This window comes from Manacus candei, unplaced genomic scaffold (genome assembly GCF_025592945.1).
Source record: "Manacus candei isolate 608988 ecotype Guabito, Panama unplaced genomic scaffold, ASM2559294v1 h1tg000060l, whole genome shotgun sequence".
Lineage (NCBI taxonomy): Eukaryota > Metazoa > Chordata > Aves > Passeriformes > Pipridae > Manacus > Manacus candei.
In genome coordinates this window covers 6,247,148-6,271,827 of record NW_026138108.1, presented here as the reverse complement: position 1 = coordinate 6,271,827, position 24,680 = coordinate 6,247,148, and the positions used below count along the sequence as shown (strand labels likewise).

Genomic DNA, 24,680 nt, shown 5'->3' with positions numbered 1-24,680 from the left:
TGACGCCATGACGCGCGCGCCACCCCCTCCCTCCCTCCCTCCCTCCCGCCGCGCGGGCCGGGGCCGAGGGGACGCCCCTCCCCCGCAGCGCGGCCGCGCCGCCGCCGACCCGAGAGCGGAGCAGGAGCGGGCCGCCGGGGCTCGATGGCCAGGGACGAGCGGGACGACGGGTGACGGCGGGGAATGGGCCGGGCGCGGACGCGGGCGCGGCGGGGAAGAGGAGGGGGGATGGCGACGGTGCCCCTTTTGCCGCCTCGTCACTGCCCCCTCCGCCCGCCGCCGCCATGGCGACGGGGGGAGCGGCTGCCACGTGACCGGGGCGGGGGGCCGGGAGGGGCGCGCGCCCCACGTGACCGTCGGGCCCATGCGGTGACGGCGCCGCTCCCGTGTCACGTGGTGCAGGCCCCGCCCCCGGCGCCCCGCGGCCCGTTCCGGTCACGTGCCCGCCCCGCCCGCCCCATGGCCCCGGCGGCGGCCGCGGCCCGACCCCCGTAGCGCCGCTGCCGCCCGGAGCAGCCCCGGCACCGCCCGCACGGTAAGAGCCGCCGCCGCGGGGCGAAGGGGAACGCGGCGGCCGGGGGGAAGGCGGTGCCCGATCCGCCTCCCGGCCGCGCCATCCCGGCTCCTCCGAGTCCGTCCCCGGGGGCGGCGGGGCCGCGCCGCGGTGGTGCCGCGGCGGCCTTTGGCCTCCCGCGCTTCGTCCGTGCCCGGCGAGCGTGTAGCGGAGCCGCGGCTGCCGTGAGGGGAGGGACGAGCGGGGCGGCGGCGCGGCCGGTGTGCGCTCCCCGGGGCCGGGGGCCGGCGGGGAGGTGGCAGCCCCGCGGCGGCGGCACCGCGGGCACCGGGCTTTGCCCCGGGACTTGGCCCCGGGGGCGGGCGGCGCACAGAGAGGTGCCCTGGCCGGTTGCCGGGGCACCGGGGCCAGGCAGCCCCCAGCGGGGCCATGCGGGTGCCCGGGTCCCTCATCTCGGGCTGACATCCCACCCGGAGCGTGGGGATGCGGGTCGGGTAAGGCCGGCCTGGCCCTTAGGCGGGCTCACGACCGCGGTTCCCCCCGCCATGACCGGGACAAGCGGCACTGCTGACATCCCCTGTCCAGCTGGGCTGTGTCCTGCTGACAGGGCCCTGCTGCCCCTCGGGTGCTGCTGAGCTGCTCTCGGCCCCGCACAGAGGCCCCTGGGCTGTCCCCGGGCCCGGCTGCATTCATCCATCCCTGCCTGTGTCAGACTGTGCCATTGGCGCAGATATTCCATGATTCTGCGGTTCCCTATGGGGAGCAGAAACCCAGCAGCAAGGTCTGCATCAGATCTGCCAGAGCTCACCTGTCAGCCCATGCCCACCCTGACCAAGTCGGGGTTATTAAAATGTATAAACATTTCCTTTATCTCTGCTCAGAACTCGGCAAAACCACATGAGAAGAGACTGCAATGAAATGCTGGTAATGGAGAGCGTTCAGAACAGGTGTTGTAACGAACAGAGATGAGAGGTACCTAGTTATTAAAGTGGTCAGGAAGAGTCACTCTGATAGAGGAAGGATAGCTATTGGAATTTGACAGTTTTTCTAGGAGCTGTGTTTGCTCCCACAGAGCTAAGAGGGGAAGGCTTATAGGTGGGTAAGCAAACAGAACCTTTTTTTTCAGTCTGTGCCAACACTAAGCTTCCTGATACACTTTGCCAATTGTAAACTGCAACTAATGTCCTCAAGACAGGCTCAATGATGAGCCACACCTCATGGGTTAGGGCTGCTGATTGATCCAAGTGCTTTTAGAACTATTGACCATCAGTTGAAAAGGTCTGCTGCTGAAGAATTTAAAATAACCTGTCTGACCTCTCCATTCTGGAAGGTACTTGAACCAGAGAAAGGTCTGTCTGTAATGCTGCAGCAGATTAAAATTATCACTTCAAGCTGTTAAATAACAGCATTTCTCTGCACGCATGTTGCAGTCCTTGCCCCTCTGAGCAGCAGTGTCATCATCCGCAGTCCTAATTCCTGGAAACCTGTGTTGATAAATGTAGGGGTTATGAGATTTGGGCAGGCACAAGTAGAGCATTGATGGCTCTCACCCTGCTGCATAGTAAGCCTTATATGTCCAAAAAAAAAAAAGGAAAACGAGTTGTGCACTGTGTGTGCTTAGCGAGGACTTAGCCTTCCCTGTAGGAGACCATTCTCATGCAAGATCTCTATTTTAGAATTTAGTACTTCTTGTAACAAGAAGCCATTTTGTTTTCATTAGTGACAGACGGTAACCTTCCTAAATCCTGCTTATTAATAGGGGTTTTTTTGTTCTTTCTGATGTACTGTTCGAAAGACAGCTCGGGGTTTTCTCCATTTTGGGTAATGCTTGCTGTGCTCAGGAGTTGTATCATCCCACTTCCACTGTAAATGACTGCAGGAAAAAGAAAGCACAGCAAAGATAGAAAGAACAGCAGTGAGCCAGCGTGCTCACCCTCCGAGAAGGTGGAATGAGCCAGTTGTGGGATAATTGTGTGCTCACAGATTGCACACTGTGGGGTACTGTGCTAGAATGGCTGTAAAGGAGAAGTTGGTAGCTGCTGATCCTTTGCTTCTGTAGTTGAAAGACTGGTTGTAGGTGGGTGAAATGGCATGGTAGGAAAGCAAAGCAACTGGCAATCAGAATGAGCCTGACTATGGGAATGCTTTCCTTTTGCTTGCTGTTCAGTGCAGGTTTAATTCCTTTTGCATTCTGTGGCTTTGGCTCCACTGCATTGGATAATAATGACCTTAAAGGACTGTAAAGTAACAAAGGGAGAAAAATGTCAAAATCCCTAGTCTTGCATATGTTGAGGTATCCAGTCTCTTAGAGTCTGTGGCCAGCTACCCTTTTCCAGTAAGGATAAGATGCAGATGAGAGACTGCAGACCTGCAACAGGAAACTACACAAAAGGGTTGTGTGAATAGCACTGAAAGGGAATAATGCTGCTGGGGAGACTGTAATGGATAATGCTACGGAACACTCCTGAAATCATGCCATGCAGTTTTCTTTGAGAAAGAAGTATTAGCAGGGCTGCTCTGAATGTGGCACAGCGCGTTCTAGTGACTGCTGCAGTGGTGCTGATGTGAAACCCCACAATGAGCTCAGCATCACTGAACCCTTTGGCAAAGCTTTGGATGGCTGGAATGGTGAAGAAGTAAAGCTTAAGTGCAGAGCCCTTTTGCCATGAAGTCTTTCCATTCAGTATTTTACATAAATCATTGGGATGTCGGCTTGTAAGACTTCTGCTGAAGAGAGTGCTACTGTCCAGATTGTCAGAGTAAAATATCCCAGCTTGCTGCTGGCATGTTTTTAAAGACAATTAGAAGCATGTGAACTTAAATGCTTAGAATTATCATTTTGTGATATCTACTAGTAGTGTGATAGCTGATGCAGGTTGCAATCTCAAGTTTGGTGTGGGCCCCAGCAAATACTACAGGTATTCTAAAACACATGAAACATGCATATCAGCATTGGCAAATACTACTTTGCATATCAGTAGTAAAGTATGTGATACACAAAATACAGCAACTGGACATAGTAAACATTTTCAGCAAACTTACCAAAGATGTAAGTTTTTGACAGGTGTACAACAGTATGTTGACAGAGTACAGTTATACTTGCAGTGTCCTTAATCTCCTGAGAAATTTAAGGCTGTAGGTTGAACCTGGAGAGAGCAGTGATAGTGACTGCTGGGGAGAACAACGCAGCAAGTATCAAAAGGCTTGTGAAAAATTATCATTGTGCTGTAGTATTTATAACATTAGTCCCTCAGACTTTGGGGGAGAGGGATAGGAAACTAGCCAGCTGCAGTCAAATGTGCAAAACATTGTCCAAGCTTTGGGCAAAACCCACCACAATAAGAACAGCAGTGTCACTGGGCTGCCTGGTCTTTAGCACAGCGACCTGAAAATCCATGATTTTTCACATCCCTTGTATCTTTCCACATTCTGAAATGACTTAGCATCTGCCATTCCCATTGAAGAAAGGAATTGCTGCCAATACCAGAAGAGATTTGGAATTTATGAATTTGCTTAGCTTCAGTATTCTTCTGAACTTGAAAAACCAGTAAAGGAACATTAAACCTGGAAAATTGAGTTATCAGTTTAAATGTAAGATTCATGGGCCTTTTATTGGAGCAAAAGCAGTATCGGCATATAATTGCATACATTATTTAGTTAGCTGGGAGTATTTTGTTTGAATAAATTTGCTGATTGTACTGACAGAGGGAAGCATGTTTATCTGAAATGTTTCCAAAATTTGAATGCATGAACAAGTAAATGTGGACTGTAATACTTCAACATGCATAGGAGTAGTGAAAGACTTACAGTAAAAATAATTATAAATAATCAGCTCAACTATATGTTTCTAATAGCTCATTGCAGCCACAATGGCAACATCATCTGAAGAAGTGTTACTGATTGTAAAGAAGGTACGTCAGAAGAAGCAGGATGGAGCTCTGTACCTCATGGCTGAACGGATAGCATGGGCACCTGAAGGCAAAGACCGCTTCACAGTCAGCCATATGTATGCAGACATAAAATGTAAGTCAACACTTCTCCTGTTCCAGCTTCAGTAAGCAGGATTTTGACAAATATTTAAAGATAACCCAAAGCTCATATGCCATATGGCACTAGATATAGGTGAGGAAGGTTGCAGAGTAGCTTTGACCGGGCTACTCTGTGAAGCAGCAGAGATCAGGACTGTGGTGAAGTATCACCAGTCTAAGGATGCTACTGCAGAACTTCTGTAGTCTTCAAATGTTTAACTTATACTCCATTTAATATTAACTTTTGATAGACTTCTGCAATAAATTGAACAGAAAAATAATCTATGCCATATGCTTGTGGAGGGAAGGGTGGGAGGAGGGTTGAGGAAGCGTATAGGATTTTCAGAGTCTTAACACAGAAAGTATCTGGCATGTCATCTGTTAAACTCAGCATCTAAAGCTGTTTCAATTTTCATATAAAATGAACTCTCAGTTTTATTTTCATCCAGCAGACCATAGCTTCAGAAGTGTCAGCTTCTGTAGTTTGGCCTAGCTAGTAACATTCTGAATAAGCATTTGCTGTTGCAATAGCAGAGTACTTGCAAGTCAAAACTAAACAGTAAATGTCTATAGCATGCTGCCTTTTTGGCTCCAATTAGTTCTCATATTTTATGTGCTGTAATGCCAAAGAAGGAATAAAAAGTAAGTTGTGTGCGTCACTTGGTGGTTTAGTGATTATTGCTGTTTAAAGTCACATCAGAGTACTGCAACATGATCAAAAATGTGTGATGAATCAGAACTAAGATGCTATTTTCTTAAAGTTGAATGTAATAAGGAGTTTAAAAACCCTGTTCACCTATAATAATCAACTTTGCAAAGGTTTTATTTAGCTATTAACTTACACTTAAGCAGCTTATATTTTAAATACTTACATGTATAGGCACTGAAGTATTCTTAACTTAGATGAAAGATGCTCTTTTTGTCATCTAAAATAAAAAAAAAAGGTGGAACTTATTTGTAAATTTGTAATAGAGAAGATGATTTAGTGTTGACATCTGGTTCCTGTCTCCCACTTGCACTGGAGAAAGGGATAATATTAAAAGTTAGGTTAGTGCCATTTGCAGAGCTACACTGAAGTCAGTATAGCATAAGACTCTATAAGCATAGCTGTCCCAGCCTCTGCTCCCTCTGGTTATGAGGATGGAAGCAGGAATTAAGTTTTTCTTATGAGTCATGAGGGTGTAGTAGTACCTTGGAGGCATTGGTGATCAGCTTGGGAAATAATAGTGGCTAACTGCACTTACCTCACCTCTGGAAACTGGGATCCAGGCATGCTGCTACTCACCCTGTCTCTGCTTTCCTACCACTGTCCTTCTGTGGAAGCTGGTCCAGCTGGAAAAACAAAAGGGGGTACTTTTCAGTGTATCAGTTTCTTTGGTTCAGCTTGCTACACAAACACAGCCATATAAGAAAGGCAGCAGGAAGAAGTGGAAAGGGGGAATGAGGTTGTCACCTTTCAGCAGCAGTCTGGATTGGCTCCAGGTCGAGGTGTCCAGGTGATGACAGCTGCATTTGTGGCAGTTTCCTAATGGAGGTTGTGGGGAATGCAAAGATGAATCAGGGCTCCTGGGCAGGAATTGAAGGATACTGAGCAACAAGCTGCTGCTGTCTGTGTCTTGTGTTTTACCGTGAACAAGATGCAGGGTTCAAAGTAATTCAGGGGGAAGACTGACTGTTCCACTTTCATGGCTGGAATTCACATTCAGGATAATGGTATTTAATTGGATGATGAGGATAACTGCTTATAAGCAAATACTCTAGGGAAGACAGTTTCTTGTATAAGCTTACTGTCTGTCTCTCTGCAATCTAGGCCAGAAAATCAGTCCAGAAGGTAAAGCAAAAATTCAGCTTCAGCTGGTATTGCATGCAGGGGACACGACCAACTTCCACTTCTCCAATGAAAGCACAGCAGTGAAGGAGCGAGATGCAGTAAAGGATCTTCTTCAACAACTGTTGCCTAAGTTCAAAAGGAAAGCTAATAAAGAACTTGAGGAGAAGAACAGGTAAAGGGAAAGGAACCTAAACTTTGTTGGATTTTTTTTCTTCTAATTGTTAGCTACCTATCACGTATTTCTGTCAACAGTTGTTGTTTCAACATCATGAGTGATACAGCATTTGTTTCCCTAGTAAAAATCTCCCTGCTTTAAATTTAGAGGCAGTTCCTTGGACTTGCGTAACTGTCACATGTTGAGACTATACTTGTATTCTTAGTGACACGTTCTTGAGGTGTAAATGCAGCCAATCTGCTTTTTTTCTTTCTTTCACATGGCTATGAGAGCACCCAACTTGCAGTCTCTCTCTTTTAGTCCTCTTAAATATACATGTATCAGTTAGAAAAGCTGCTTGAAAGATTTTTTTTTCCTTTTCCAGAAGTTTTCTGGAGCTTTGTGATTTTTTTTTTCCTCCCTGTATAGCCTCTTCCCCCTCAAATCTTCTTTTCTGCTGTTTTATAGACTTCTAAATTGTTAAGTATTTTCATGTCTCTCACTTGAGATGCAGAATGTAATTTGGCATACAGGATGTTTATTCTAAAAAATGTTTTGAGATGATGTTGAGGATCTACATCCTTTTCCCAAAAGGGCTAAGATACATTTCCGTTCCTTTAAACTGTTTGTGTTAAACCAGTCCTTGTGGCCATAGAGCTCCCTTCTCTGAACTCCTCAAATGAGTTTCACCTCATTCTAGTGTCTGCTGTGAATCCTGTATCTACAAGCTTCCATTTCCAAAGACTATTCTAGCTTTGAACTTAGATAAGTTAAAGCTAGATTTTTCAAAACATGGGAGCATTGCCTCATGGGGCAGACTGGATCTTTAAAGGGAGAATTCCCAGCAGAAGGACCAGAGCCCTAGTGCTGAAGCCGTGACACATCCAGGATTAACTGGTTCCAGTACTGCAGCAACCACTAGGGTCTGCAGCAGAGCAGCCTGCTTTGGCACTATTCCCATACTCATTTCTTTATGCTACGTGCCTCATTTCTAACAGTATTGGTATTTAGAACATGGGCAGTCTGAGCCCTGAATCCTTGCATCCTTAAATGGAGTTTTACGGCATCACACCATGAGGCATCAGGAGCTTTTCTAGTTACTGAAAAACCAGAAGCTCTGCACATACTCAGCCATAGTGTGTTCTCTTGAGGATTAGAAATCCAAGTCTAGTGATGGGGCTTCATTAGCTTAATTTGCAACAGATAAGGCAAAAAAGTTTCAACCTGGAAGGATACTGCATCTAGAGTCTCTGCAGCACTGCCTTCATTTGTTGATATGTGGGAGTTGGGTATGTACCAAAATTCCAAGCTGTAATGAAATAATTAGAATAACAGACTGCTTTGTGCTGCACTAATTTGTAAGAACTGCCACTAATCCGTATCTGTACCAACAAGAAAAAAATGGAGAAACCTTAGTGGTTAAAACATAATAGGGATGTGCTGCCACAAAGCTTTCACTTCCACCTCGTCCTACTTCATCCTTGCAGCAGCTACAGACTTTCATTCTGTCCAGATAACACTTTATCCATATTCTTCCCTAGACCATGTACTATGTATTCATAAGATTTCTGATTTTTTTTTTTGTTATTTGCAATCGATCAAGACCCTGAGGTACACGTTAAAGATTGGTGAGGTTATTGGCTGATTCCCCAAAAATAGCCCAGTGGGTTTCATATAAGGTACACAGCTGTATGCAAAGCTGCTTAAATGTGATTTTACTGAAGATTCTAATGCATATACAGTCTTTGCATTTTGGGTAGTAAGGGTGATACTTGATATTTGGATGATAACTTTTGTAAACATTGCACCCTGGTGGAAGTAGTGACACTGACTGTGTCTGTAGCACTTGTGCTGCGTGTGATAGTTCAGTGATAAAGATCCTGCTGTCACCCCAGAAACATAAATGAACAAACAACTCAGATTAATGTGTGTTTCAAGGTATCTTATTCCATGCATATTTTGTAATCTATACTCTTGCACTTAAACAGAGATATGTAACTACTGAATTTTAAGATCTTAAACCAAGAATTGGACAGTGCTGAAATCTCTTTTTTTCCATCCATCATACTTTTCTTATGGAAGATCAAGAAAATTCCTTGTGCTTTTACAGTTCAGGAGACTCAGTCCTGGATGTGCAAAGACACAAGAGCATCAGGATATTTAGGACAAGACGTTAATCCCACGTTAACTTTTTCTTAGGCATTACTGTTTTCTAACATTCAGTGCTATTCCTTAAACATTTTTTTAGTCCTTTCATAAGTCTTTTGAGACAAGTGCTGCTATTGAGGTTGGTTGTTTACACAGTCTTGTTAAGAAATGCACAACGTTTTGAAAGAGAAGTTGGTTTCTGTTCCTTTTGTGGACTCATGTTAGTTGTGGAAATAGCAGTGGTTTATTCTGCAGCGTTTCAATTCTATTCAATACATTCTTTTACCAGAATGCTGCAAGAAGATCCTGTTTTGTTTCAGCTCTATAAAGACCTTGTTGTGAGCCAAGTAATCAGTGCTGAAGAATTCTGGGCCAACCGTTTAAGCCTGAATGCAGGGGATAATTCTGCAGCACCTAGTAAGCAGGATGTGGGCATCTCTGCAGCATTCCTGGTACGTTGAACCTCTAACTTAAAGGATTTTAGAGCAAACAAATTTGGGAAAGTGAGGGTTCTGCTTATGTACTTTATTCCCATACACCTCAGTGTTGTTCTTTCTGGGTTCCACAGCCTAACATCTCTCTGCATAATAGGCTATTGCAAGTGTAAAGGAGAAAAAAAAGTAAAAGTTTTATGCAAATCTGCAACCTCAAAATTTTGTCAGTTTAAGATGCCCAGTTTGACCTTTAAATTGCCTGTAGGCAGATGTTGTTTGTGCTGCTGCTCTGCCTTCCATGAAACAGGAGTATTGTTTCATATAGAGTCACTAGATTACAGTGTATTAGCTCAATAAATTAGAAAGTGTATCTGTAGCAGCATTGACATGCATAAATGAATGTTTCTGCCCGAGGGTTTTATTCCCTCCCCAATTTTTTAAACTGGTACATGCTTTCAGCTACTTGAAGAACAACTTGTATATCTGAAAGCTCATTTTCTCTCCTCTTTCCCTAACCATCAGTTATTTTACCCATTTGTAGAAGCCATGCTTCAGTAATCCCAGTGCAGTTTAAAAGTAATCTACGTACAACTTCAGATTCCTCACTCAGAGACATGTTTCTACTTCTGCAACACAACTCATTGATATGAATCTTTAGCTGGAATCCCACTTCCACTTTGTAATGCACACAATGGGTTTAAGAGGGAAAGAGGAGGTAGGAATTGTTTTACACTTCAGCTGCTGTACAAACATTTGTGTTTCTCCCCCTGGAAATACCTGAATCAGTTACCAAATGAATTTGATTGCTCTGATTTCCTGTCTCCTGTTATTTTTATGCCTTAACATCAATTAAAAAAAAATCACAACCAAAAAAAAAAAACCACCAAACCTTCAAAACTGAATCTTTCTTAAAATAACTGGTTGTTTTTATGTTCTCTGCATTTGCGAAGAAGAAAACTTAAGGTATTTGTGTGTCCTAGTTCAAGTTAAAGTTACTATCTGGCTCTGCTCAGAATGAGTGTTTCCCTAGGAAGAAGAGGGACTTTAGGTGCACAGGAAAAGGAGGAAAAGGTGGCAGCATGTGCAATCATGTACTTTTCCTGTTACTCATAATTGGATGGAGCACTTGCTTGCTCCAGAGCTTCCTGAAGAGATCATTGAGATCTAAGTTGAAAGTTCTGACTAACGCTAACTCTGCATTTTTAAATTCAGTGTTATTTATCAACTACACTAAAATGCTTGTAATATATAAGGAAATAAGGTGTAAGAGCCATATATCCTTTTTTGTCGCATCATTATTGTTACTGACTATTCACTGAATTGTTGAGTGAACAATAACAGATGAGGCATATACAGTAAAGATACCTATTTTTACTTTAGAAGGAAGATATGTTAAATTAAGCACACCTTCTTTTGACCAGTGGAGTTCTCTTTGCTTTCTAAAGCCTGCAGTCTACTTGTTGAATTTTCCTTTAAGTGGCAAGTATAATAAAGTAATAAATGCATGCTCTTTCAGTTCTCATTCTAAAATACCTATTACGATTACATTATGGATTATTGGAGGAAGATTATTTTCTCTGCAGCAGAGCTTGTTTGCAAGATGTCAGCTTTTTTTCCTTTTCCAATTACAGAAGGCATCCAGACATGACTGGGTTTTTTTTCCCTCTGTGTTTTTTCTTAGGCTGATGTACGGCCTCAGACAGATGGCTGCAATGGTCTGAGGTACAATTTGACTTCAGATATTATTGAGTCCATATTTCGAACATACCCTGCAGGTAAGAACTATACCAAACACATGCATTTAAGAATTGGGTTTTTACTGTCTTAATAGGGAAAGACTAAATGTTAGTCTGCACCTGGAAGTATAAGGGACCATATTTTCAGTCTTCTGGATGATTTTTCCTGCCTTGTTAGAGGGATGGGAAGAAGCATATTCATATGTTTCTGAAAATGACTGGTACTCTGGCAAATCAAACTTCTTGTGTGGAGGCAATTCAGGAGTGTTCAGGCCACTGTTATGTGCACTTCTTTTCAAAGCATCAGTAAGCATTGCAGGGCATAAAGGAGTACCTGTTGCTCATGCCTAACTACTGCAGTCCCTTCCATTTAACGGGCATGAATAGAGGCAGCATTACCCAGAGAGCAAGCAAGCCAGCAAGGAAATGTTAACATAAAATGGTGTATAAACTTTTGTGGAACAGTTTGTAATTGTTCTTGGTTTTGTTCACAGTGAAAATGAAATATGCAGAAAATGTTCCACACAACATGACTGAGAGGGAATTCTGGACACGATTTTTTCAGTCTCATTATTTTCATCGGGACAGGCTCAATACAGGCTCAAAAGACCTCTTTGCAGAATGTGCCAAACTGGATGAAAAAGGTGAGCTGTTTGTTTCTGCAGTAGCTGCTACACTCATGGAGCACAGCACTGGAGAGGTGTATCTAGTAAACCTACCAATGCTGAGGTCAACAGTTTCCTTGTGTTCATAGACATCCTGTTTGGTGAACTGGAAAGTGAAAGCCATTGCAAGTTAGCTACAGCTTTGCTATTCTGAGCATGTTTCATAGTAAGTGCATTTCTTGAAACAAATTACCCTTTGGAAAGTGGCAGCACTAGAAATAAGCTATATTACAACTTATACAATAGTAGAGTCAGTGGTAAATTCCATAATTTGCCATCCTACTAGATTGATTATGCTGTAGCATCAGTTACTATGGAATAATTTTCTGTACATAGTCTTTGTTTTGTGGTATGTGCACAATTTATGACAGGTACAGCTTTTTGTTATAGATGGGGATTTAGTAAACAAGACCTATATTTGTCCAGATTGTCCAGAGGAGTTGCCATCCCTGTTCTCTGTCAGTCTTTTTAATGTGAAATCCTAAAATAATATCTGACTTGAGTTTTTACTGAGCTTTTGAGATAGATTTGTGATGATACAGAAATGTGGAGAGTAGGGATCACTTAACACCGTTCCTTAGTATGTATTCTGGCTAAGGAAACCATTCTGTTAGGAATGCAAAACCTTTCACCTGTCACCAGATATAAATTGTCATTTTACCTAGGCAGGGCAGAGAAACAGTGCCAAAATTAGAGGAAACACAATTGAGGCTTCCCAGTAACTGCATATCAATTTATCTTTTTTAATCAAACAGTCTTCAGTAATGTGTAGAAGTTGGTGAAAACTGGGCAAATTAGTAGGAAGATCTTTTACAGTAACTTCCCACAACTATTCCTTATTTTAAAAGAACTTGGAAAAGGGTTTAAAGTTTTAGTCTCAGTGTTACTTGGGCTTCTGCAGAACCTTTGTCTTTTCCTTTTAAATATTAAATATAATACAGTAATCCCACAATTATTTCTATTTGTTTAGATGCCTTTTTTTCTTTGTTTCACACAGGGTTAAAAGCAATGGTGTCTCAAGGAGTGAAAAACCCCCTGATAGATTTAACAGCTTTGGAAGATAAATCCTTAGATGAAGTAAGTATAAGTAGTTGGGGGAAAAAACATAAAACAAACAAAAGCTCCAAAGAAAACCATGCCCCCTCCTTAGTTTCATTTAAGGAGTAAATGGGTCCTTCTTTTAAAATATCTACAAATGCTAATTCTAAACCAAGTCACTTATTAGGCCATTGCATTGGTTGGGTACTCAACAACCCTGCTGTTGTATGTGTGTAAAGAAATGGACACTGTGCCCATGAACTTGTGTGCCTCATGTCTGGCTTGGTGTGCAGGGTGCAAATGGAGAATTACTCTTCTACTTAGCTTTTTCATCTAGTGTACTCTTTGATTTTGTTGTACCTTTTAGAAGCTGTGACAATGTACAGAAGAGTAGCACAAAAAAGGAAAAAGTCTTTGATTTGTTCTCACTTTGAACACTGCTATTAGTTTTGGCCTAATGTTAAGGACACTTTATACAGTTTTCTTAGTTTAGCCCTAAATACTTTTTTTGATAAAAACATGATTTAACTTGAACTATTACCTGCCTCCAAGTACAAGTTAAAACAATTTATATCAATGGTGTACCATGATGTGAAATAACTTAAAGATCTGCTTTTCTGCAGCTGATTTAACTGAAACTTTAAGTTGTAATTAATAATGTCACTGCAGTAGTTTTTTTGGTTGTTTGGTGTTTTTTTTCTTTTTTCTTTTCTTTTGTATGAGACTTGTCCAAAGCTAACAGTCTGAAACCATGAGTTTAGGATGGGTGTGTTTGAAGTGCTCTGCAAACTGCCCTGGTTTGCTTTTGAGGCAGATTAACTGCAAGCATGAAACTGCCCATGGGGTAAAGTGAGTTGCCTTCAGCCACCTGGTAACTGAGGAACTCTGCCAACAGTAAGGCTTGAGGTTTCCTGAATTCCTGGTGGTATTACATCCTCCTGACAGATGTCATTTAGCCTATGGGCTGCTGCTGTCCCACTAGGTGTTGAAAAGAGGTCAGTAAAACAATTGCTAGCTCTTCCTTGCCTGTGTTTTGTACAGGTGATCCTTAATTTTTTTTTAAGCTAGTTCTGTTTTTACTTATAACAGGTCACAGTCTTATGAAATGATCTGTTTATCTTTTTTGTTTTTTCTCTCTGACACCTCTAAATTGCCAAGCACTAAGAGAACAAAACAGTCACTGGAAATTTTTCCAAGTACATAAGGTGATGGTGGGGCAAAGGTAGGAAAATGATGCTTCAGACGCTGATGCAGTATCACTGAGTGGAGTGCAGAGGAGGTGGCACCCAGACTTCCTGACTCAAGGGAAGACAGAATTGTCCTTCTCTGGGGGCAGAAGGTAATTAATGTTGTTCTCTTTGTAGGGCTATGGTGTTGCTTCTGTGGCCTCTACATCAAATGCCTCAAAGTCTGCTAGAGAAAGCAGCAATGCTGCCATCATAAAACGCTTTAATCATCATAGTGCCATGGTCCTTGCAGCTGGCCTCAGGAAACAGTAAGTTTCAGGGTTGTGTAAAAGCTTTTTTGTTACAAAGTTTAAGGAATTTCCAAAACAAAATTATGTCTTCCACAACTCATCCAACTTTCTCTTTTAATATTTATGAATTAATTATTTCTATCTAGAGACGAAAATACCTTTAGGTTCCATTTTACTTTACAGAAGTTTTTCAGAGCTGTTTGAAGTGACGAATGCTATTGTTAGCCATGTTAGCATATAAAGCAGATTAGAAAGCAAAGAATGTTTCCCCCTTAGATCTCTAGCCCTGGTGAACAGAATTAGTTTTCTGTTCACTGTGTGCAGGTGAGGGCTGGTGCAGGGAGTTCCTATTGCCGGCCAGCAGCGGGTCTACTGGGGCTTCCTGTGGCAGGGTGCAGGGATGTAAGTAAATGAGGAAGCAAAAGAACAGTGTGGCACAGGTGGATCCAATGAAAGATTCCTCTGGTGCAGTACCCTGCCCCAACCAAAAACGTGTTAAGTGGTTACATATGTTTACAGTGAACTTCGCAAATGAAACTTCTTAACAGAGGTACAAGATGGGTTTGATGTGATCTGCTCTGCAACTGGTTTATGGGCAACCGGCAGGGCATTCATTACTGCTCTACCCAAATCCTACAGACCTTAACTGTGAGAGATCTTAGTTAATACTTCCTTCTGGTAGCTGGGCTCCCTCATATTGTTTTTCTGTCTTGCACAGACCAAACACTGGGCCTTAAACAATCTCTTCTGGGCAGTATGTGTTTCTATTTCTCAGTTCAGAAAGGGACAAAAGGATAACTATCCTCCTGGAACAGTAGTATCTCAGGACTCCCAGAGCTCTGCTAATACCTGGTTGCATAAGAGTGTATACAAAGTGTTTCTAATCTAGCCATGATTTTGCTGTGTCCCACATGCACTGCTGGCATGCTACTATTTCTGAAGAGAGGGAGAAGCACTTTCCCCTGCTACTGAATTTCCCTTGTGACAATCAGGGTTAATTTGAGGAATTGGTTCCTTCTATCTACATCAACTGCTAGAAACAAAGGTATAAGGGGAAAAAGTTGACATACAGTATGTGAACGTGTATATAAAGTTTTTGAAACAGATGTATTTACTTTGTCTCTAGCTTGTATCTTAAGTTTCCTGTGAGGTGAATTCTTCTTAATGCTGTTTCTCTATTTTAAGAGAAGCACAAAATGACCATTACAGTGAGACCAGCAGTACGGATGGAAACTCCAGGGATTCAGATTTCTTTCAGCCACCACTGAAAAAGGTATTAAGTCAGCTAATGCAATTCTGATTGAATGGAACTGGAAACTCTGTGTCTCAAAAGATTGCTCAAAGTTCCTTACTTGTTTTATGACATATCTGAAGTGAAACCTCTTTAGCCCTGTTTAGAAGTATATAGAGTAAGAACCTGACAGCCTTTACCTCTGCTAGTACCTCTGTACCTAACAGAGGCTTGTACCGCTGTTAGTAAACACAAATAAATTACACCTTGAAGTATTGCTCTGTTAATCTCTTCATTAGTGCCCAGTGAAAGTAAAAAAATCCAACATGGTTCTGATTGGACCCAGAAATCTAGTTATTTCTATTTGCTGCAGTTCTATTTTTGGCCTGCTCCCTTTTTTTTTTCCCCCCTCAAATGCCTTAAAACTTCTAGAGAACATCCATCAGAAAGGGATATTGGTGTTCAAGCATCAATATTAGCCTGTCAAGCATGTTGTTTGTAGATGCTAAACTGGATGATTAAACTGGAGCATGGCAGGCTTCATCCTAAAGTCAGAAGCTGAAGTGAAGTTGAACTGAAAGTGTAGTTGATGCCTGGTGTACTGAAATACAGGGCAACAGCCTGGCTTAGACTAACTATAGCAGCTCATAAAGTGGAAGAGAGTACTGTAATTGCTACAAAATTGAAATGAACACTCCCTGGAGTTGACAGCCTAAACAGAAAATGCCAAAAGGACTCCAAACTTTGCTATATTGTGAGAAAATGTTGTAGAATACAGTATGTTGTTAAATGTTGGGATAGTCAACCGCTTTGCCTTTCCCCAAAAGCTGCAGTTTTTACTGAGCACAAAAATGATATACCAGAACTAGAATAAACGTGATGAAAAGGGGAGTGAAAGAGTAGCAGGAGAGCAGGAGATTTCAAAAGCTGTTTTCTCACTGTACAAAGTCCGATATTGCTGTGCAGTTACCTCTCACCATTAATGCTCTGCCCTGCTGTCACTGGGTAGCTTTGGTAATTGCTGTGGTTTTAGTCTGACACTCTTGTACAACAGCTATTAAATCATTACTATTTCTGCTAATCTGGAGTTAGATGGACATAAATATCAGAAATAATTATCTATATAGCAGAACACTTTTTGGAAGTGGCAGGGACTGACAAGTTTTGGCCAGAATCTGCAGAAAAGCAGTAGTGCCAAGACATCCAAATGGCACAATCTAAACAATATTGTGTTCTCTCTGGATGGTAGATATGAGTCATTCCACACTCTGGTTTTCTTTAAGATTTTAGTAACCGTTCTGCTCAAACTCAGTGAACTGGAAGAAAGCAGTAGATGTATGGAATTCTGTCTTCATTTGTAATGTGTATAATTTTTTGGCTTGTTTTAGGTGAAACTGCAGGAGGCCATTGAATATGAAGATTTATCAAAGAATAATGGCGTTAAAACTATTGCACTAAACTTAAAGAAGTCTGATAGGTGAGTTAAAATATGCACAGTTATTTCGGCATGGTTAGTCTAGCAGGTCTCTCATCACAGCCTGCACACAACCAGCTGATTTAGTCTCTACTTTACCAGCCTTAAGCGTGTTTAGGCTAAGTTTAGAAACCTAATATGAGCTCTTGCATAAACCAGTTTCCAAGTAATTCCCTTTTAAATTTGTATTTTCATTTCACAGAGTGGTTGGGGTTCAAAGGGACCTCCTGAGATCACGTAGTCCCAACCCTTCTGCTCAATTCCATCTTGCTTTTCAGAGTGTTGAGTCTCTGTAAGCCTCCCTGAATGCCTTTGACATGTAATTTCGTTGGAAGTCTAACAGACCTCCGTTCACAGTTCAGCACTTTGCTACAGCTTTCAATGGAAAAATGTATGTGTTACATGTGAAAATATATACGATTCCAGGGAAATTCCACTCCCGGGCAAAAAAGCGCAATCAGGATAGTTTGGACTGCTCACTGGTCTTGGATTTTTCTAGTAGTAGTCCTCTTGTTTCCTAAACAAGAGTCTGAGAAGCAAGATGTAACTTCAGAAACGGAGTGATACTACAGGAAAGAGAACAGTTCCAAATGTGCACCTAACTTCATTTAGCTCAGTGTCAGTTGTAAGTGATGTGAATTGCTGCACTTTAAGGATATTCCCAGAATTAGGTGGCACAGGTAGATTTTCATTAGCAAAATGATGATCACAGATTCAACAATGGAAGCTCTTATTTTCCTGCCATACCATCTCTAACCCAACCTCTCTCCACATGGCAATGTATTGTACTTTGACAGTACTATCTAAACCTTATTTACTGACAACAGTTACAAAGTATCTAAAATTAGAAACATTAGAAGAACTGAGTTTGGCCTCTTGCTTTACCAACACTCTTATTAATGCACTTTTTCCTTTTCTCACCACACAGGTATTATCATGGTCCAACTCCAATTCAATCACAGCAATATGCAACCAGTCAGGATATAATTAATTCTTTTAATAGTATTAGACAAGAAATGGAAGCATATGTCCCTAAACTAACTCAGGTATGGAAGAATACAAAAAAAAATTTCCCTGTTGATGTTGGCATCTTGCTTTCTGTATAGGTTTGTGTCTCACGTGTACTGGAATTCTAATTTTTCAGGGTAAACTTAAATTATCTCCAGTAGTTTTATGTTACCTGATTTAGTTTACAACTTTAGGCAATACCTTTTGAGCTATCATGTTTAAGATCTACGCAGTAGGAAACTGAGTCATTGCTGATGCTCAGTTATATTCTACTGTTCCTGCTTTCTTTTGAGGAAATGACAAAGATATGAGGTAGTAAAGCAGGACAGTCATGCACAGGCCAGTGTATTGATCCCACCCTCTGAAGTTTAGGATGTAATAGTCTTAGAAGGTTATAGTGAGCAGGTTTGTAAGTGAACTGGTTGCTTGCTCCTAAATGCACTTGGTAGGCTATTGATCTCACCATGGGCTGCACAGAAGCTGTGTCCTGGCACCTGGAGGGCAGCACAGCCCTGTGGCCACTCTCCCCAGCCAGTGTCTGAACTACCTCCATTAGTAAAGCAGCCACAACTGTGAATGTGTCACCCTTCTGTACAGTAACTCTCTGTCTCACCTCAAAGTAGCTGCACAGCCTGTTCCAGTCCTAGGTAAAGAAAGGGTTTGTTTTTTTCATAATTAATTGGAGAGCTTTCACTGCAAATGAGTATAGCACTTAAAGGCACTGTGACTAATTCTGGAGAAGAGCTGACTGTTTGCCTGAGCTTCCACTGCATCTGTTCAACCAATCTTGGCCATTGGGGTTCAAATAGAACTTAGTTAAAAAAGATTTTTTTGGAAAACATGAGCTGAAATATTTGTTCCCTCTCCCTTCAGGTTCTTTCAAGTGGTGATGCTGCCAGCACTATTGCAGTCCTGTCACCTGGAGGAGCACTTATGCAGGGTGGAACACAGCAAGCCATAAACCGTAAGGATTTAGGATGTCTAATACTTTAATAGTATCTTATTGCATTGCACAGCAGTAGCTGGCTTGCTGTTTCATCTCTCTCTTGGAATGTGTTACAGTGATAAAGGAAATTATGGAAATGTGTAGCTGGAGTAGTACCGGGTTACAACAAAAAAAGGAAAGCAACAACCCAGCCAACACCATGAGGGTGGTACTGGCTACACCAGTGCTGAGGCAAGTGAGCAAGAGGAAAATTTTACAGAGCAAGTAATGAAGGATGCATTTGATAGATACTAAGTCCTCTTACAGATACTGGGTTTTACTTGTTCAGCATTTCTTTTCTGATATTTTTTTTTTCTGGATTGTAGAAGATGCAGGCATACCCTGAAAGCTCTAAGGAAGCAAGGTCTAGATCATTGTCTGAAACTAGGTTTTTTGCAATCTGATTTTAAGATCCACACCTTGCTGTGAAAAAGGCAACTTGAAGACTGCAAGGGCAAATCAGATAACCTCTCCTTCTCACACCTCCATGCAAGCACCCCTTTCCCTGTTGTCACATTCCTGCCAGTTTGAGTTCCTGTCTCTGTAGTCTGACAGCAGATGAAACTCTGTTCTCAAGATTTATAATAGTTTTCCAGTTTATCTTGTGTTACTTGCTCTGAAAGGCAACAGAAACTAAATCGGACAGCTGAAAAAGCAAGTATGAGTTCTTTATGGTAGTGAAAGAAAAGGAATCAGCAAGCAGTGGTGAGGCTTTCTGCCCATCCCAGTTGACATTCCAGGTGCTACACTTCACTTTGAGCCTGACCACCACTTTTTTTTTTTTTTAAAACAACCTCATCCTAGAGTTTGCTCTTCACTGTTCAGTTCAGTGTGCTTCTCCTCATCCTCAGTGATTGCTTGTGCTTTTTGTTTGGGTCTTCATGGTTGTGGTTCCTTCCTTGTTCTTGAACCCTGTCGCCCTTTCTTCTTTAAGAGTACCTGGGATACAGTTCCTTTTTCCTGTCTGGATTTTTCATTTTCCACACACTGTGACCATATTCTCATTGCCAATGTAAGACAGAGGGAAAAATTTGCTGTATGCACCGCACAGTGCTGTGAGCACAAGGTGCTGGTCCTGGAAGCAGTACTGCCACACTGTTAGAACAATACAAATATACTACTTCTAATCCTGGGTTAAGGTTTGGTGTCCATTCTTTGCCTGGCATGGATCTCCCTGTGTAGCACACAAGCTTCCAAGTATAGAGCCATAATAATAGCAGCTGAACCTGATCTAATAACTGCCAGTAGTCCTGATCTAAGAGCTGCTGAGGGATGAGGCACCTCGGTGTTCCCTGCTGGCCAGCCTTTCTGTGATTCTAGTGGGAACATACATTGCTGACCTCCTTCATTAGCCTTAATTCTCACTTTTCATAAGACAGTTTGAGTGATGTAACAAAACCTTTTTCCTGTTGCAGAGATGGTGCCAAATGACATTCAGTCTGAACTAAAACACTTGTACGTGGCAGTAGGGGAACTGCTACGACACTTCTGGTCCTGCTTCCCTGTTAACACGCCATTCCTAGAAGAAAAGGTAAGGCGGAGCTTCCTAGCGTGGCCCTGGTTAGGACGTGGCCAGATCATGGTTTAGAATGACTGTCATTATTGAAATATAGAATTAATACATGTGCCTTAAATCAGTGCAGCTTTTACTCATCCCTAAAACTGAAGGTCACAAAACAGTGCAAAACATTAAGTTTTTCAGTAATTCTGCTGATGCTGTTTAGTTAAAATCACCCTTGTTCCTGCCTCCCTGTTAGCTGCCTTTGGAGCAGTTGCTGTAAGCCAGTTTCAAGCAGATTGGTCAGCTCTGTTGCAGCTGCAGCGTTCTCATTCCAGTTTAAAACACAGAAACAAAAGCCTCTCTCCCCCAAGGCCAAGAAATAACCTTTGTAGTGACAGTTACAAGCAAGTTTTCCTTATTCTTCTATCCATTGCAAAACTCACTGTCATACCTTCAGAACACACACTGCTTTTCAGAACTAAGGTGCAGACAAGAAGAGATGTCTGTCTACAGCCAGGTATATATGTATTCTTTCTTTTGACCTCACATGGAAAAAACAAAGATAAAAATTTGCATTCAGGTATTTTTGTATGTCTGCTGCAAAACGTGGCCTGAAAATCCATGCTACAGTCTTTACTTGAAGCAAAAAAAGATGTTTTTATGAATAGCTTTATCTATATTTAGTGTTAACTGATGGAGTAACAATCAGAGTGCCACACTGCACTTGCCTCAAAAATAGATATGCACTCAAGAAGTGTTAGAGACTGATATTTGAATAACTGTTCTTTCTTAAATTACTCATACCTGAATTAGCCCCCTAAATTAGTTACAAGGTGTTCTGTTGGAGAACAATCTGTTAAAGGAAATGAAACTTATGTGTTGTTACAATACTTCTGTATTATGATACTGGTTTCTGTCTTTCTCAGGTTGTGAAAATGAGGAGCAACTTGGAAAGATTTCAGGTTACAAAGCTCTGCCCATTCCAAGAAAAGATTCGGAGACAGTATTTAAGCACAAATGTAAGGGGAAAGTACTGTTTAATTATGTGGGTGCATACTAATAATTTCAATCTTAACTATTAGCTTTGTTATTTTCTATTCTAGGGCATTCTGAGTTTTTTGTTAACTAGGAGATCGGCAGAGGGAAATTAGGTACACAGTTAAGCATGTTGTCTCTCCCCATCTAACTTGCTGAGTGATGCCAGCAAGTGTCAAGAACTATAAGGTGAAATTACTCAAGTGAGACAACAAAGGGGAAGCAATGTTTCATTTTCCACTTCCACCATGAAGTAGAACTTGAGCAACTTCAGACTGTCTCCCACCATGTCAGACATGAAGTGGTTGCAGACTAAATAGTGGAACAGACAGCATAATCAGGTGGCACTTCCCTGTGACCTTATCAGCTTAGCAGCTCTCTGCACTGCTCCCCCTGTGGATACTTTGCAATAGAGCCTTTCTCTGACGCACCTCTGATTTTAGTGAGGCTACTTGTAGTGAATAAAAGAAGAATCCAACTGATTAGCAAAGGAAGGGGAGGGGATCTGTTTTTCCAGTAGCTAGGACAATTTCTCTCCCTCTTAAATGTTTCAGTTGGTAGGCCATATAGAGGAGATGCTGCAGACGGCCTACAACAAGTTCCACACGTGGCAGTCCCGGCGCATGCTGAAGAAGACGTGAAGGCGCACGCTGTACAGGTCTGAGAGCAAAGCCTGCAATAGGGTAGGAGTACAGCCTAGGTATGTCCAGATCAACTTAGAGTTCTTGCAGGAAGACCTGCAAGCTGTGGACTTCTGGAAACGATGCTAACTGAACTTGCACATTTTTGAAAAAGAACTGAAAAAAAACTTGAAAACTAGGGAGAAAAACAAGGAAGAACCAAAACAGAAGAGCTGAGGCGCAAAAATATTTAAAAGACACTGTTTACTGCAGTTACTCAGGAACTGCTTTTGATTTGCATAAAGAGCTGCTTTCAGAAATAAAAAATTTAAAGAGGGTGTATTAATAAAATTTGTTTTACTGTCTAATTTTTTTTTTAAGAAGTGTATGGCACAGGGTAGATCTCAAAAGTTTTTCTTCACTGGATTCTGACATTTTATTGAATTGTTTGTACTTTCTGCAACAGTTTAACAATGGTATCTTAAAACATAGCTGAGACTGTTTTTGCTTTAAACATCTGGGAGAGTATAGCTGTCAGAAGACAAGTTCCTGCCATATGTTTCCCCACCAATTGGAAGCAAGAGGCATTGCACTGAAAGTTGTTCATGGTCTGGGGTCCCTAAAGGTACATGGGTGCAAACTTTTGCCTGAAGTCTTGGATTTTTATGCAGAATTTTTTCAGCCATCAGTTTTGCATGTTTTCCTTTGAGTGCAAGTGTGTGCTACTGCAATCCTTTTTTTTTAAATGGTGGCATTTGTTCTGAGGAGAGAATGCATTTTTAAAAATGACGTTAAATAAAGTTTCTTACAAAAGAAGTCATTTATTTTCAATTCTTAGGCAATTTTTATTTCTTCTCCTAAATCTGTTTTCCTTCATTCTTCCCTTTTGACTATTATACTGTTTTTGGCGAATTGATAATCATTGCAAAGAGAAAAATGTGTTATCACAATGTCCATAGATGTTGGGAATCTGTGCCATACTTTGTTCCAAATAGAATCAGTTCACAGTTTCAGACCAACTTGTCTTGTATTAAATGTGACTTAAATGCAAAGTAACCCCCTTTTCTAGAATATATGCAGTTTAATGCCATCCTTGTATTTTTTTTGTCACCTTGACTGTACTAAAGCCCAGTATGGGCTACTGAACTTTTTTACTTAAGACTAAACGTGACTGTTAAAAATGCATCTACTACAAAGACAAATCAGAGCGACAATATGTATTCAAAGCAAGCACAGCAGTGTTCAGTACAGCAGAAGAAATTCCCATTAGCCTGCATGATGGCTTAATGGCTATGTTTTGGTATGATGCTAAAATATGATAGTACGATGTTGGGTGGATAATTCTTGCAAATTCCTACAGAAGATGTGTTGGTGTAGCCAAGTTGGTGCTTGTTCTGTGCTGCTGCTCCATTTATGCAAGAGGGGTTTTTTCTTTCACTGGTGTGTGGAAGTCAGCAGCTTCTTTTTACCCTTTTTTGCTTTCAGATTTTTGTATTATGCTATAATATTTTGGTAAAAGCTGAGTTTCAGTTAAATGCCACTGTCTGCACCAAAGTTCTGTTTGGAAATGTGTGCATATTGTTCAGCCTAGTTCCCTGTCTGCCTTTGCAGATTGATGCATGTTCCCTGCTCTGTGCTGTTGATGTGGTTCTGCTACAAGAAATGACTGGACTCAACATGAGGTGCCCCTTGTTCTTGACAGGGTGGAAATGTCACTAGGAACAAACAGATGTACGTACAACATTTGGGGGATGAGGTGCACATCTTATCAAGAGTTACCTCTCGTGATAACTAAACTATTTCTCTAAAATTTAGGCTTAGGGGTATGGCTTTATTAAGCCAAATCCTCTTAGGTGCAGGCAGCTCCAGAAAGAAAGGGTAGTTTGTTCTCCCCCGATCCAAAGCATTTGATCTAGGAATTCTGTGGCCAAATTTCAGCTGTTTTGTGAAAGCTAACACACCTTTCATCATATCAGAGGGCTAGGGTCAAGAAAACCTAAAATGTCTGATTTAAATTCTAACTGTGCCTGAAGCTATGAACAACGCATTTAAGTATTAGACTGCACTGAGACTTCACTAAAAAATGTATGGGACAGTTTTGAACATGGAACTAATTCACCTTTAATTGGAGTCAGTATTTAGTGTTCCTGGAAAGACTGGGCAAAATGGTTAGCATGGTGGAAAAGTTTCAGTGCATCACAAGAACATTTTACAGTCCAGAGGACTGTCGTTCATAACCATTTCGGGGATGGTGTTGCAATAGCTTTAAGTTACTGTAGTGATATCAGGCTATCAAAATGTACCTTAATTAACAGAACTAGGGGGGAAGAGGACTATGATACAACAGTTTTGCCTAGAGACTGTACAGGCAAGGCTGCTATGCACTTCATATTGCTTTTTCAGGTATTGTGGCAATAAGGCACAGGCCCCTCCTCAAGTAAAGGGAGGTAAACTAAATATTCTTTCTACGTTATGTTCCCCTTTTCTGTAGCATGGTCCAAAACACAGATTAATTCCTTGAGTTTTGAAACTGAATCATCATGCATTATATTACTATTGGAATCTTTATACTGACTTGTATTTTTAATGAGAATTCATAAAACTTGTATCATTGGCATTGATCTAAGATTTGTAGAATAAACCCTACTGAATTCTAAAGTGAAGTCTTCTCTAATGCTTAGGCTGTGTTTTCTGATGTTGAATTAAATCCCAAACAGGCTCCACTCAGGTCTAAATTGAGAGAACTGTGTATAAATAGCTCAGCTGTCCCTTCATGCTGGTAGAAGCAGTCAGGAGCAAAA

General features: G+C 41.6%; 1 protein-coding gene across 5 annotated transcripts; it reads left to right on the top strand.

The window, feature by feature from the left end:
- The first annotated feature begins 34 nt into the window (after positions 1–34).
- On the top strand, positions 35–24,542 carry GTF2H1 (general transcription factor IIH subunit 1). Of its 5 annotated transcripts, none has more exons than XM_051804388.1 (16): positions 39–535; positions 4,369–4,537; positions 6,353–6,545; positions 8,965–9,127; positions 10,791–10,884; positions 11,340–11,489; positions 12,508–12,587; positions 13,913–14,043; positions 15,211–15,298; positions 16,645–16,733; positions 17,659–17,776; positions 18,612–18,702; positions 20,139–20,254; positions 21,151–21,243; positions 21,814–21,917; positions 23,491–24,542. In XM_051804388.1, the coding sequence occupies exons 2-15, from the start codon at positions 4,384–4,386 to the stop codon at positions 21,898–21,900; spliced, it is 1,647 nt and encodes a 548-aa protein (XP_051660348.1). In that variant the 5' UTR covers positions 39–535; positions 4,369–4,383; the 3' UTR covers positions 21,901–21,917; positions 23,491–24,542. The 5 variants fall into 5 exon arrangements, 4 of the variants coding, with proteins under 4 accessions (XP_051660348.1, XP_051660347.1, XP_051660344.1 ...); XM_051804387.1 differs by adding an exon at positions 1,396–1,486 and having other exon boundaries at positions 40–535; positions 21,814–24,542; XR_007907263.1 differs by lacking the exons at positions 21,814–21,917; positions 23,491–24,542 and adding an exon at positions 18,801–18,915 and having other exon boundaries at positions 35–535.
- Positions 24,543–24,680: the final 138 nt, after the last annotated feature.